Below are 14,070 nucleotides of genomic sequence, written 5' to 3'. Positions count from 1 at the left end.
CATGAAAGCTTTTACATCAGTAGAAATTTGTATTTCTGTAATCTTTAATTGCATTTGCTTATACTAATTAATGTAATATTTGTTCATTCTAAAACTTTGCATATTTTCCTACAATAATATGCAATCAAAAGCAAAACATAGCAAAATTCCAACCCTATTTGTAGTGATTGGCAAATTCCTCTGCAGTCAACAGTCTGAAATTTTTCTCCATAGTGAATTGGTCTCTTATTCCAAGGAGTGAAAAACCTCTGCTTTAATTAAAGAAATAAGTCATTTTGAAATGTTACTACATTGATAAACAGTTCTGACAAAACACTGAAATGTTCCTTTAGTTTTTCGTTCTAGGTAATGTTACCCACATATATATTTACTTTTTACAAATATTTCACAAAACCTTCAGATAGAAGGTAGATGATTATTTATATAGAGATGTATATATATATGTATATATATATATATACATAGACTAACAGAAACGTTGAGACATAACGACTACTTTAAATTATGTTGTCAGTAGCAGAAACTTTTGATTTCATTTCTTATCTACCAAGTAAGACAACTGTGAATTGCTGTTACTTGTAACTTTTTTTCTTAAGGAGTAGCTAGGAGTTGAGATGTGGCAGCCTCTTATGTTCAGTTGATAAAAAAGCAGCTTAGTACTAGCCATTTCACTCTCATGTTAACTTCTGTAATAGTTGTCTTTCTTTCTTCTCTACCTACCTATCTCTATTTGCATTCAAGAGGGTTTTTGCTTTTGTTTATATTCTAAAAATAGATGTTCATAGCTTTCTGTTCCCATGGCCACTGTCAAATTTCAAAAAAGTAAAGGCTTGGCAATTTTAATTTCCAGTTTAAAAGAACTATTTGAAACAGGAATCTTTGTTGAAGGTTTTTAATGTGTGGCAAATTAGATGAAAAATCTCACATTTTATGTCCCCCCTGCTTTTTAATACATTGCTTTTTGTATTAATTTTTTGAGTTTTAATTGTTAGTAGTTTTCAGATCAGCCTGCTGGTGGAATCTCTTAATTTTACTCTTTCTCAACACAGCGATGATCTTGAGTAAAAGCATTAATTGATTATAAGCACAAGTGTTTTGTTAGCCTGGCAAAAATTAACATTTTGTTCAAAATTGGCTTTATTATCAGATATAATTTATGTCTTTTCCTGGTTTCTTTTTTTAGTGATTCATTAGCAATCTCTTTAAATGCAAAGGTACCTGTTTTAAAAAATAGATTGTCTTCTCTGAGCATTTGTTAGTTTGTGGAGTTTACATGGCAGTGTACCAAACCTCTTATCCAGAAAGGCCTGGAAAGAATGTGTGTGTTAAACTTAATTGTGGTGTTGTACATTCTTTTATTTCCAACGTTTTAAGATTGTTACCAGCGCTTAGAATTCCTGGGAGATGCAATTTTGGACTACCTCATAACCAAGCACCTTTATGAAGACCCACGGCAACACTCTCCAGGAGTTCTTACTGACCTACGATCTGCTCTAGTCAATAATACCATTTTTGCATCATTAGCTGTAAAGTATGACTACCACAAGTACTTCAAAGCTGTCTCTCCTGAACTGTTTCATGTTATTGATGACTTTGTGCAGTTTCAAATGGAAAAGAATGAAATGCAAGGAATGGATTCTGAGGTTAGTGGAAGTAGAAGAAATGTGTTCAGTATCTGATTTGAAGCATGTCACTGGATTTCTTAGCATGATGCACATTTTTGTAATGTTTTATGAACACAGCAGCCAAGAAGCAGGCTCCCAGTAATAAAGGATGCAGTATGGAAAGTAAAATAGTCTTTTCAGAAAGTAGAAAATCAATTAGAACTTTCAGAAATTAATTAATTTGAAAGCAGTTTGCCTCTAGGCTTTTCTGTGACACTTGATTTTAGTCATTGTTTTGTTTTTGTTTTGTTAGAACAACATGGGACACACATGCACACTTAGCTTGCTTCCTTCCCGAACTGATTGGAAGCACCACTATAACATAGCATTGTAATGAAGGGTTGCTAAGTTACATAATGCTGACTTGAGGTAGGATATCTGTGCAACACCATGAAAAATACTACCTTGGCATGGTGCTGGGATTATTAAATGTAGTGCACTGACAAGAGATTTCTGCTATTTTCTTCTGATGGTTTCTACTGGAGCAAGTGTTACTGCACTGTACTCAAGTATGTTTGACATTCCTAAAGGCTTCATATCTGCTAGCCAGGGAAACATTATATGCATCTTTCGAGTAAGCCACTTGAAAAATAGTTTCACTGAAGACTTGCAAATGAAGGTCCTATCTTGTGCTGTGCAGGAAAACTGATGTAATGAACCTCTGTTTTCTGGAGAGTGTACTAAAACTAATTAATTTAAATAAGCTGCTTAGGAAATACAAGAGCAAAGGCCTGGTGAATCAAATTCTAATCAGGATCTGGAAGAGATGGACTTCATCTTTTCTTCAAAAGTGTTATCCATAGTAGTTTGTCTTCTGCAACGCTGACCAATCTCTTAAAAAATGCTCTTGTCTGAGAATACTCCAGAACTAAGTTAGCATTTACTCCAGCAATACACCAGTACTTTGCTTTCAGTAATTTTGTTTCTGATAGACAATTTAAAAGCTTGGGAATTAAAATACTTCAGTCACATGTGTGTGTTTCTAGCCCTTGCACTCTGTTGCGGAGTGGAAACCATGTTTTATGGGAAAGATTCATTAAGCATTGACTAAGAAATTTGTCACTGAAATTTGGATAATATAAATTACTTTACATTAGAGGATCAAATTGTTACTTGTTTTCTACACAGTATGAGTGAAAAGGCTAAGAACTTATTTTAAGAGCTCATAGTAGTGATTTTTAGCTTTGTTTTTGCTTAGTTTTTGCTTGTGTGCAAAAAGATTGCCTAGAAGCTTGCACCACAGTTGCAACCAAATTGTGTGATAGCTGTTTCAAATAAAATCCTTGTTTCATTCTCCCTATGCCTGCTCCCTATCTTGGTCTGGCACTGAATTACTGAAACTCTTATTTCATGAGTTAATGCAAGAGTCTTTGTTTCTACAGTTCATGCCAGCTAGAGTGGTTTCCATGTGTGTCTCCACATCATCTGCTTTTCTTATTTTCAGATCTCACTCCTGAAACATCTGTTGTCCCTTGCCTTATAGCTCTTAGTTTCGCTCTCCTTCTGTTATTTCAGTATAATTCAGAAGTGTTACAGTTTGCTCTTGGTATGAAATACACTATTCGAAACAGTTGAATTTATTTTTTACCATCAAAATTCCCATTTGCACTGTTGTATGCATCAGGTCTGACTACTTGCTTGATTTATTTTAGGTAGAAATACTGGGTGGAATATGTTTATGAAGCATTATGGTCTCTCTTAAGAGGACTAAATCAGATTTTAAACCCCAAATAGTGACCAAATGGAGTGAGAGGGTAGCTGCTGGGGGAGAGGACTGACAGAAACTTACTTCTTTTTAGGCAGAGGAACATAACAAAAATTTTGTTTTCAGGTTACTTTGTTTGTAGTTAGGTGAACGTATATTACATGTTTTTGAGGTATTTTAGTAAAGGATTAGGTTAGCTCAGGACCTTTAAGACATACACTGAATGTTTAGTTTTGCTAATGAGAATAGACTGTTGTCTTAAATCGGTGGCATAGAAGAAAACCCTGTCTGCTATATTTAAATAGCTAAGTGTGCCTGTTAGCTCAGTCTGGTGTTGCTGGTTTTCAATTATTAATGGCTTATTTTACTGGTGCCTGTTTCATGCTTGTCTTCAGGGGTAAATAAGGTAAGGAAAGGTACATGCAGCTTTCATCCAGAGATTGGAATTACATATTTTTAAAGTCTTTTTTTTGGAGATGTATAATGTGTGAACTCCTCCTTTGTTAGGAGTAGATTTCTAATATCAACTGATGGAGCTGAGTCTGTTTCTTATTGGAAAAAACAGACCCATGGTGAAATCCTACAGAATTATTCTCAAAGTCTTCTGTACACAATGCTGTCTGGGAATTTTTTTTTTTTTCACATTTGAAAAATGATACATCTAGCACCTTGGTTTCATTGGGGAATAAAAAAACAATTTCATAGTGGAAAGTTGTCAGTCAAAAACAAAGGAAGCAGCACAGGATATACATTTTTGAAGATCTTTGTTTTACTGTAAGTAAAACAATTGTTTCTCTCTTTTCCCCTCTCCTTCTCTCTCCCTTCCCACCCTTGTCTTTTTTTAATTGCAAACAGCTCAGAAGATCAGAAGAAGATGAAGAAAAAGAGGAAGACATTGAAGTACCAAAGGCCATGGGGGATATATTTGAGTCCCTTGCTGGTGCCATTTATATGGATAGTGGAATGTCTTTGGAAATGGTTTGGCAAGTGTACTATCCAATGATGAGGCCATTAATAGGTATTACCGGCTTTCAAAAAAATATTAATTCCTAAGTGCCGTCTGCTATGAAAAGAACAGAGCTAATTTTTTTCCACTTTTTTTCTCCAAATAGAAAAATTTTCTGCTAATGTGCCCCGTTCCCCGGTGCGAGAATTGCTGGAGATGGAGCCGGAGACAGCCAAATTCAGGTAAGAATATACTTTCTTTGGTACACACTGACAGAAGATGTTTCTAAGCTGTGCTTCATAAGCTGCTAGGAATTCTTAAATGTCAATTAAGTACTTGTAATTTCTTTTGCACTAAGTATCTAACATGATAATTGTGTCCACTGTTTGTTTTTTTTTCCTTGCATAGCTTTTTGAGAAATGTAGTGATTTCTGTTTAACTTTACTGCTTTAACTTCTGTAGAAAGGAGAACGTAGGTCTCTTATTTCACATTAACTTGCCTTAGGCAGTAAGTAATTCTTGTGTATATTTTTGCAGTCCTGCAGAAAGAACTTACGATGGAAAGGTCAGAGTTACAGTGGAAGTTGTAGGAAAGGGAAAGTTTAAAGGTGTTGGCAGAAGCTACAGGATTGCCAAATCTGCAGCTGCGAGAAGAGCACTACGAAGCCTCAAAGCAAATCAACCTCAGGTCCCAAACAGCTGAGACTCCTCTTAAAACTAAATGAAATGGGGGGAAAAAAATCACATACAATTAAAGCAAGCTTAAAAAAATGTTGATGTTGAGAGGAACAAATTGGAAGACAGAATTTAAAGTTTGATAACAGAATAGATAACAAAACATTTAACATGTATAAAATTTTGGAACTAATTGTAGTTATAGTTTTTTGCGCAAACACAATCTTGTCTTCTTTCCTCACTTCTGCTTTGTTTAATCACGAGAGTGCTTTAATGATGACATTTAGCAAGTGTTCAGAATAATTGTTGTCAGGTCTTTTTGGTTTACTTTTATTGTCAGTACAGCTTTGCTTAGTGTTAGAAGGCGAGGGAGCTTATGCCTAATGCAGTTGCTAGATTTATATATAGTAATCTTGAAATTCTTCAATCTGTGCACTAGTGCCAGTCATAAAGCAGTTGATAAACTGTACTGGATGATTGGGTATAAGAAAGATTAAGTGTGCCAGTATTCTCCTTTTTATTTTCTTTTTTTTTTTCTCTACGTGTCATCTTTTTACATTAAGATGACATTCCCAATCATTATTGCACTTATTTGTTAGGGACAGATTTTAATTGAAATGGCTGGCATACTGATAGAGTGAAACTTCAGTTTCCTTATGCCACACAGTCTTGCATAAAAAAAGGTTCTTGCCTTAAAAATAAATAAACCCTCATTAATAATCTTTATTTTCTGATCTCTTTTGGAACAAACTGTTTTACATTCCCTTCATTTTGTTATGCATTTTACAATGATACAGCTCTATATTTACAGTACAACTCATTACTATAGCTGTGACTTATTACAGGATTATAATAGAAATTATATTCATATATATGTAATTAGGTTATTTTTAACAATTCTGAGGAGGTGGTTAGTCTACAGTTTTTTTTATACCATAAACAAAATATGGTCTTTGGCTAAAATTCCAGTTTTACACAAACCTGCAAGCTAGATAGTTCCAATACTGGAAACAGCAACAAATAATTGCACAGTGCAAACTGTCACTCTAACAAAATAACCTTAGACATATCACACCTAAGATATGCTGCAGATTTTATAGTCAATTGGTTACGTATTTAACAAACAGAGCACCTTTACACTTAGAGATATTTCCACGTAAATTTCTTACTGTACTTTTCAGAGTTGCATGCATATTTCATCTACCAAAGCTGTGCTGTTAAATAACATGAAAGTTGATGTTTGAGATATAACTGCCGTACTTTTGATACATCTGTGATTTAGGTCCTTAATTTAGAGAAACTAGCTCATTGGTGTTTTGGTCTACCAGGAGTACGGGGGGGGGAAATCATACTTTTATTTTTTAGGCTTTGCCTATACTTCTTTAATTAGATTTTCGTAGGCACTCTTCACTTAAATACCTCAGTTCTTTTTTTCTTTTCTTTTTCCTTTTTGTTTTTGCATGCATTGTTTTTTTTCTGTTTTGGTGCTATGTTTATATATTATGCTTGAAATTTTAATTTTTTGCACTGTAACTATAATACCTCTTAATTTACCTTTTAAAAAAGCTGTGGGTCTCTTATTCCCACCAGTATCAGTAGAGGTTTGCTGCAATTTTGCCCTGTTAATTATGCTTGAAGTTTGAGAAAGCAGAGCAAGGTGTTTTAACGTTTTCCAGCACAATAGTTTGAACTTGATGCTGTGTCTTATGTATTAAATTACAAATAAATACTGTATTTCCTGCTTTTAAACCATATTCCTTTCCTCACAAATGCACACTAAAACAAAACAAAAACTGTCAGCTCTTGCTTTCTTAATAAAGAAATAAAATAAATGCCTTAGTGACAAGGGGCAGACATTAAGCTTTTCTGAAATACAGTTTTCAAAAGTTCGTATATTTTCTGTCTCAGTAATTTTTCATTCTGTGACAAGGACCATTCTTGTATTTGAAAGCGGCTTGTTATAGTAGTCAGACCAATAACTAAAATGGTAGCTTATAAAAAATTCTAGCATTTGTTTGATACTTCAGTCATGAAAATATAACAAGGATATAAGACCTGCAAGTGTAAATGATATGGAACAATAAAAAAATGCATTCTAAATTTTCAAATGCAAATTGCTTTGTGTTAGCTGTTTAAAAATTTTTTTTAAAAGAAGTTACTGATTTAAGCTATAGCTCTCTCTTTCTGGTAGGACTGAAGTTTCTTAGAGAAAATACATGATTAGTGATGTTAACAATTCTATGTTTCTGGCCAGACATCAATCACTAGATTAAATCAGACCATCTAGAAAGTCTTAAGTAGTTTTAATTGCATTATGAAAAACTAAAATTTAGGTTAGTCTTTGAACACCTAAAGTTTCTTACTGGTTGTTACAAGGTTGTAGATTCTCAGGGGTTTCAGGTAATTGTTAGCAGTAAAGTGCTTACAGAGTGCTTGGATGCAAAGAAAATTAACTGAACTTACTCTGTGTTTCAGAATAGTTTAATGATCACTTTGTTACTAGATAAAGCCTATGAATTGGAAATCTGAAATGTGTAGTGGCTGACTATAGTTTCTGCTGCTGATGCGTTTTTAAATGTGTTTTAAATGCCACAATTTTTTCCAGTGTGACCTCATTGAAATATTTTTTTATCCTTTTGAGACAGAAAACCCACATTAGTTTCCATGTTATGCATCTGTGTGTTTTACCCTACAGTTGTTATGATTTTGATACTGGACAGTGTATGCTATTAAAGACCTAAATCTGATCATTTGAAGGTTGGGATAGAAGTCACTTGACATGCTATAAGCACAAGTGTAAGTGGACTGTTGCAGCCCATCTTCAAAAGCAACCACACAGGCTCATCATATATAGTGTGGGGGTTAATTGGCATGAACCTTGGTTTTTTTAATCTAAGTCCTGTTATACTGTACTTTAAACAGTCCTCCTAACTATGCTGCGTTTTTATTTTTATGGCTTTTTTTTTGCGCTGTTCTGTTCATGTAGCACAAATAAGCATTGCACTTGGTACCATGCTTTACCTCATTTCAAGGAAAAAATGCTTAACAGAGAGGAAAAATGTGGTTTGGCCTTGCTGCTGTTCTGATTTACTGAATTTGAAAAAGATAGTTTTAATGCCTGCAATGTGTCATTTACTTGCACAACTTAAATAGGTCATTTTGTAATGTCTGTGGCATTTTTACTGTATGTGGAAAAATACAACAAAGATGTGTAACAACTCTTGATTGTATTTTAAAGCTATTATTTTTCTACTGCATCATTTTACTGTTACGTGAAGTAATTAAAATTAGAATGACCTCTGACTGACACTCCAGTAATTATCTCTGAACAAACCAACATATTACACATATAATGTAGTTTTTGGGAAAAGACAGCCCCTAGTAACTTGGTCAACCTCAACTAAATCTGTGCTCAGTCTGAATACTGAGTGCCCAGTAGCGACTTCTGAAGTGTTTGTTCAGCTTGATGCTGCTAAAGTCCATACAGAAAAAAAGCCTACTATTTTTAAGTCTCTTTACACAATAGTATGTTGTGACTGCTGAGTACAGAACTTGGACAAGAACTAGTTTTGGTGCTGGGGAGGAATATAATAGTGGCCCAGCAGTGAGGCACTGGATCCTCAGCTGGTGCAAATTGATGTGGTATCATTTTAATCAATGGAACTGCATTCTTTTACACACGTGAAAATCTTGTGCTTGTATGTATGTTGCAGAGTTTGGGTTTTCCTCCTTGTAAACCAATACAGAACCGTCAACTGGAAAATGTGGTTTTTATGTTACTGCATATGACATAACATATGCTACATACTCTATGCATTTATCTGTTTAGAAAGTGAAATCTTTGTATCCTAGTCACAGCAGCACAAATGACAAATGGCATCGTGGTCTGCTGTGATACTGCACTTGCCTCTGCCTGACAATATTCTGGGTTTGTATGTTTTGGATGGGTTCTTCATGAAAACATTCTCGTGGAAATCTCTGTATTTATTACATGAGAGAAGCAAGAAGCATTTTGATTTTTGATACTGAATTACTGACATTGATCCTTTTCCAATTGCTCAAATTTTCAAGAAGTTAATTTCTTTACTTTCATATTAGGTTTTAAACTTAAAACACTACAGTTCATGACCATGAAATGTAATCTAAATATCAACTGTAAATCTGAATTATGTTAGCAAATATCTAGAGGTCATTGTAGTATACTCCACTAGCAGTTAAAATTAATTTCTGTCAAAGCTAACTACATTTCTTAAAAATAAATTTTATCCAATAAAGTCCTTGGGTTTTTTCCCTCTTTTATTTGAATGGCAACCACAGACTACTTTAATTGCTTTGTAGATGCACTCAGAATTTACTGCAGCAGCAAGTTGGAGAGAAAAATGTTTGTGAACAATAATTGGAAATTGCAGGCATTTTTATTGTAAATAGTTTGACTGAAAAGATGGTTAAAATCAAGTAGAATGAATAACAAATATAATTTGATGGACAATAAAATATTTACCATCACATGCTGCAGCTGTCTTTAAGGGACATAAAATGTAATTCATTCATACTGTAATCATGCTGCAGAAGTTTGCAATCTGCACCTTATGGATCACAATTACCTTTAATAGTTTTTTGTAATAATTGTAGCTGAGTATATCTCCAATAAAGTTATGGTCTGTTCACCTTGTATTGTCGTTTTGCTTTTATTTTTAATTCCTCTTAATCTCTCCATAAATCTTCTAGAGTTTACAAAAAAATTGCTTTTCAGTCTAAATAAAAAAAAAATTGTGAAAACAGTATTTCTCGACCTTGCTTAAAGACAAGTCTGCTTGTCTCCTTTCTCTGATGGATGAACTGTCTTCATAGCTATGTGAAGACTCTTAAGGGACACTCAGGTTAAAAATGATGGTGTACGTGGTACGATTTGATCTCTGTGTTGACCATTATACCTGCAAAATGTCTGTGGGAGCTGGGAGGCCCCAGAGCACAAGGGTTCAGTAACACAGGTTTGCACAATCGGCACATGTTTTAAGAATAACATGTTCATATTAGCTAATAGTCTCAGCATTAATGACATCGATTTTAATTATTTTTCTATTTGTTTTCCATTAATATTTCACTTACCCTGGATATTGAAAGTGTGTTTTTAGAGTGTTCTGACTGGCACACCAGTGTCATGTATCTGTGGAGACAAGGCAGACTTGCCAGACAAAGATCAGGAGTTTTCCTTTTTGAAAACTTCACAGTGTAGCAGTCAGTAGCTTGACATGTGCAGTGGTTAACTGTTACTACACATTTTGCCTTAGGTTATAGAGAAAAGCCTGCTGAGCTGCTGGTGGGCACAGTCCCTTTTTCTGGGACTTAGAGGAGCAGCCAGAGTTCTCCAGAAAGTCAAAGTGTCAAATCAGTAAAGGTTCTGCTTCAAAGGCAGGTGACCACATTTTTTGCCAGTGTGGGAGCATCACCTCCTTACTGTAGATTTTGAGTACAGCTTAATAGTAATGGTGTTGAAACTGTATAGTGTAAAATATCCTTTGTTTTTTTTTTTTTAATTTAGGAATGTAGCAATGACTTGAGTTCTTCCTGACCCTCAAGGAAACATGAGTCTTGACTTGAAAAGAGGAATAATAAGCTTTAGTAAGGCTATAACATCAAGATACAAATTTTCAGGATAGCCGCCTTTAATCCTTCTGACAAACCTCAGTGTTCACCCTATAGGAACTGTCTATCTGAGGAAGAGTCTACAGGTAGTGGTTTCTCATCTCCTTATTACAAGAATGTGTTCCATAGTTGCCTCAATAGAATAAAGATGGGTTTGGTTAGCTGCTATTCTTCTTAAGTAGAACTATACAGAAAAAGGAGTTTGAAAAATGAGGAATAAGTTTTTGAATACGCTTGCCCTGAAAAGAGGTAGTAACAAAGTTAATCATAACTTCAGGTCCAGAAACAGAGGAGCAGGTTTGGTGCTTGTCTGGGCTTTCCTTAATACTACTGGCAGAGTCCAGGTGCAGGATCTATTCCTTAGAGGAAATCTCCATGTCGGTGGACACAGGCAGTAGTGACATGTAAGCAGGTTTTATTTTCCTCGTAGCTGTGATTAGGTCTTTCCTATTGTAGAATGTGAACAGTAATTTCATTTTGGTAAGCAAAATAACCAAGGACCTTCCCAGTTTTATGGAAACAGTATCATTTACTTTGCTGCTTAACCATCTCCACTTACCCGACTTACACTATTTTTTCAACATTACTTTTTATGTATATTTTACTGGAAGTCTTATGCTTATTTTTGAATTGAAGTAATTTTCTTCTGTTAACTTGAAAATTTCCTGTAGTTTTGAGTTCCTGTCCAGCTCTCTGAAGTCACTGGGAAGACATCCACTTGGGCTCTGTAGCTTGTATGTATTCGAACTTAACACAAAAGTCCTTCAGACATAAGTGTAAATTCCAGATGTCAAGCAAAAGGTGAGAAACAGTGATGTGCAAAGGCAGCCTCTGCTGTTCTGCTTCTTTCAGGCTCTTAAATAAAGTGTGGCACATTGACCAGCTGCCTACTTCTGAGATAACCCACCTACTGCAGTGAATATCCAGCTGCTTATTCTTTTGTTTTGCCACATGGGCAAAATTTAGAGGGGAGGAACACAGGCAGTCTTTGTCAGGGCTTTTATTGGCATCTAGGATGCTTCAGCTGACTGTAAGACAGACATTGAGGTGCTGGAGCGTGTCCAGAGAAGGGCAACAGGGCTGGTAAAGGGTCTGGAGCACAAGTTTTACAAGGAGCAGCTGAGGGGTGTTTAGCCTGGAGAAAAGGAGGCTAAGGGAGGACCTCATTGCTCTCTACAACTTCCTGAAGAGGTTGTAGCCAGGTAGGAGGTCGGTCTCTTCTGTCAAGTAACAAATGACAGGACTACTAAAGGAAATGGCCTTGAGTTGTGCAGGAGGAAGCTTAGATTGGATCTTAGCAAAGATTTCTTTACTGAAAGCGGTCAGGCATTGGAACAGGCTGCTTAGGGAAGTGGTGGAATCACCATCCCTGGAAATGTTCAGAAGGCATGTGGATGTGGCACTTGGGGATGTGGTGGTGCTGGTTTAATGATCTTAGAGGTCTTTTCCAACCCAAATAACTCTGATTCTATGATGATTCTGTTTCAGGTGTGCACTCTGCAGACAGCAGGACCTGGGCTAACTGCCACCATTTCTTTGCTGTCAGTGGAGCCACATCAGTAGCTGCAGGGCACTATTTGGTTTTCCTGCCCTTAGATCATCCTTTCAAAATGAGGTGAGCTGAATGAGGAAGAGGCCCATTCCTCCCCAACCTGGGGCTGGCACTCAGCTGATGACATGGATCCCACATAGGATCCCATATGGTACCCTGAAGCTGGAAATGTTCTTCCAGGGAAAATGGTGGAACAAGGAGAAGAGGAGATTTCATCAGGCTACAGAATGGCCAGGGAATCACAAGTTATTGCAGAGTCACTCTCATCTTTTGCCAAAGTGAGGATGATCCCCTCTACTGCCACTTGAACTGAAGCAGGGGAGTATGAACTCTGCAGCTGTTCCGGCATTTGCAATAAACTGGGGCTAAGTTGTGGACTTCCCTAACTGAAGCAGTGAGTTCCACAGGGGGACAGCAGGATCACCAGATCAGTCCTCAATTATATATTCCTTTAAAAAAGCAGGTTTTACTGAAGTAGTTGAATGGGTCTTTGGCATCAGTTTTAGGGTAAGGTTTTTAACTTTACTTAGTTTCTTATTTACACAGCAGTGTAGAGAGAGGAGCAGTGCTATGGTTGTATGCATTGCCTGTCTCACAACTACCATCATTAGCAAAAAAGGGGCAGTGAACACAGATCTTGCTGAGCATAGGCACCTGCTTCCATGTTTTTATACTTCAGCCACTTAAATCAGTAATTTTTGCTGTTGTGTATTCATTCTCCAGTCACCTGACTTTAGACAAGACCCAGGTGTCTGAACAAAACCCTCCCTGAATCCAGTAGAGCCTCAGTAGCTTGATAGTTAGGATTACTGAGTCATAGAATGGCTTGGAATGAAAGGGATCTTAAAGATCACCTAGTTCCACCCTATCCCACAATGGTCAGGGACACCTTCCATTAGAACAGGTTGCTCAAAGCTCCATCCCGACTGGCCTTCAACAATTTCAGGGACTGGACATCCACAGCTTCTCTGCCTGTTTTAAGATCTGCCCTATTCTCACACAATTATACCAAGTAATACCATTTTGCAGCACCAATTTTAAGTTAAGAAATTATTGCTTTCAGGGTGATTCTAGCTAGAATAGCAGGGCATTATGTTCCTGCCAGCAACACTCATCACCTTTTTCCCAATTTTACATAGTAGATATGCTCCAGGCAAAAGAGATCTCATTATACAAACAAGCATGGCATAGGCAACTGTACTCCCTGTCTGGCCAACTGGGTGCTGTGCAGGGCTGTGCCAGCAAAAACCTTGCTTAAAACAAGGGCAGAAGTTCCTGGGACGCTGCCTCAACAATGGTGTTGAAATTGCCAGTGGTGGAGATGGAAAGTGAACTATGGACGATTTAGGAACCATTTTTTTCTGGACCTTTGCTGGGCTTTAAAAAGTTGGCCTTTCTGTGGATTCTGTGAACCAGAAGGGTTCCTGTGTGGAGCATTGAGCACTGCCTGCCATGGAAGGCTGAATTCCCAAAGAATGCCACTCTCCTCAGCAGGTACAGCAAGGCAGAGGAGAAGGGCAAGTCAGACCTTCCCCATCCACCTTGCAGGGCTGAATCAAACACACATCCTTGTGCATGCACATTGCAAGGGAACTCCTTATTTTACTTAAAGTTGCAAGCTGCTGAATTACTGTAAAATAATCATACAGCAACCTCTGTGGAAGGTTTCTTGTAAAGTAATGTTGGTGTATTGGCAGGTTAGCTAAGGTGAAGGGTTACTTAATGCAGCATCTAAATAAATGCAGCAGAGCCTTGTGGCATATGGGCTGTAGGAACTAAACTAGATGTGAGTACATAGTCGATGCTAGATATAAAGCAGCTGCTTTTGTATAGGATATGGTGTGTGGATGTGTGTCAGGAAATCCAAGAAACTGCAGTGGTT

General features: G+C 36.7%; 1 protein-coding gene across 1 annotated transcript in view; it reads left to right on the top strand.

Moving 5' to 3' along the window:
• The window catches only part of DICER1 (dicer 1, ribonuclease III), an 82,108-nt gene that overhangs the window by 54,929 nt on the left and 13,109 nt on the right, over positions 1-14,070 (top strand). The window contains exons 26-28 of the mRNA XM_064659072.1: positions 1,375-1,643; positions 4,225-4,387; positions 4,482-4,557. Of these exons, the coding sequence (XP_064515142.1) occupies positions 1,375-1,643; positions 4,225-4,387; positions 4,482-4,557 (508 nt within the window). The remainder of the gene's footprint in view (positions 1-1,374; positions 1,644-4,224; positions 4,388-4,481; positions 4,558-14,070) is intronic.

This window comes from Pseudopipra pipra, chromosome 6 (genome assembly GCF_036250125.1).
Source record: "Pseudopipra pipra isolate bDixPip1 chromosome 6, bDixPip1.hap1, whole genome shotgun sequence".
NCBI classification, from domain to species: domain Eukaryota; kingdom Metazoa; phylum Chordata; class Aves; order Passeriformes; family Pipridae; genus Pseudopipra; species Pseudopipra pipra.
This window is presented reverse-complemented; position numbering and strand designations above follow the sequence as displayed.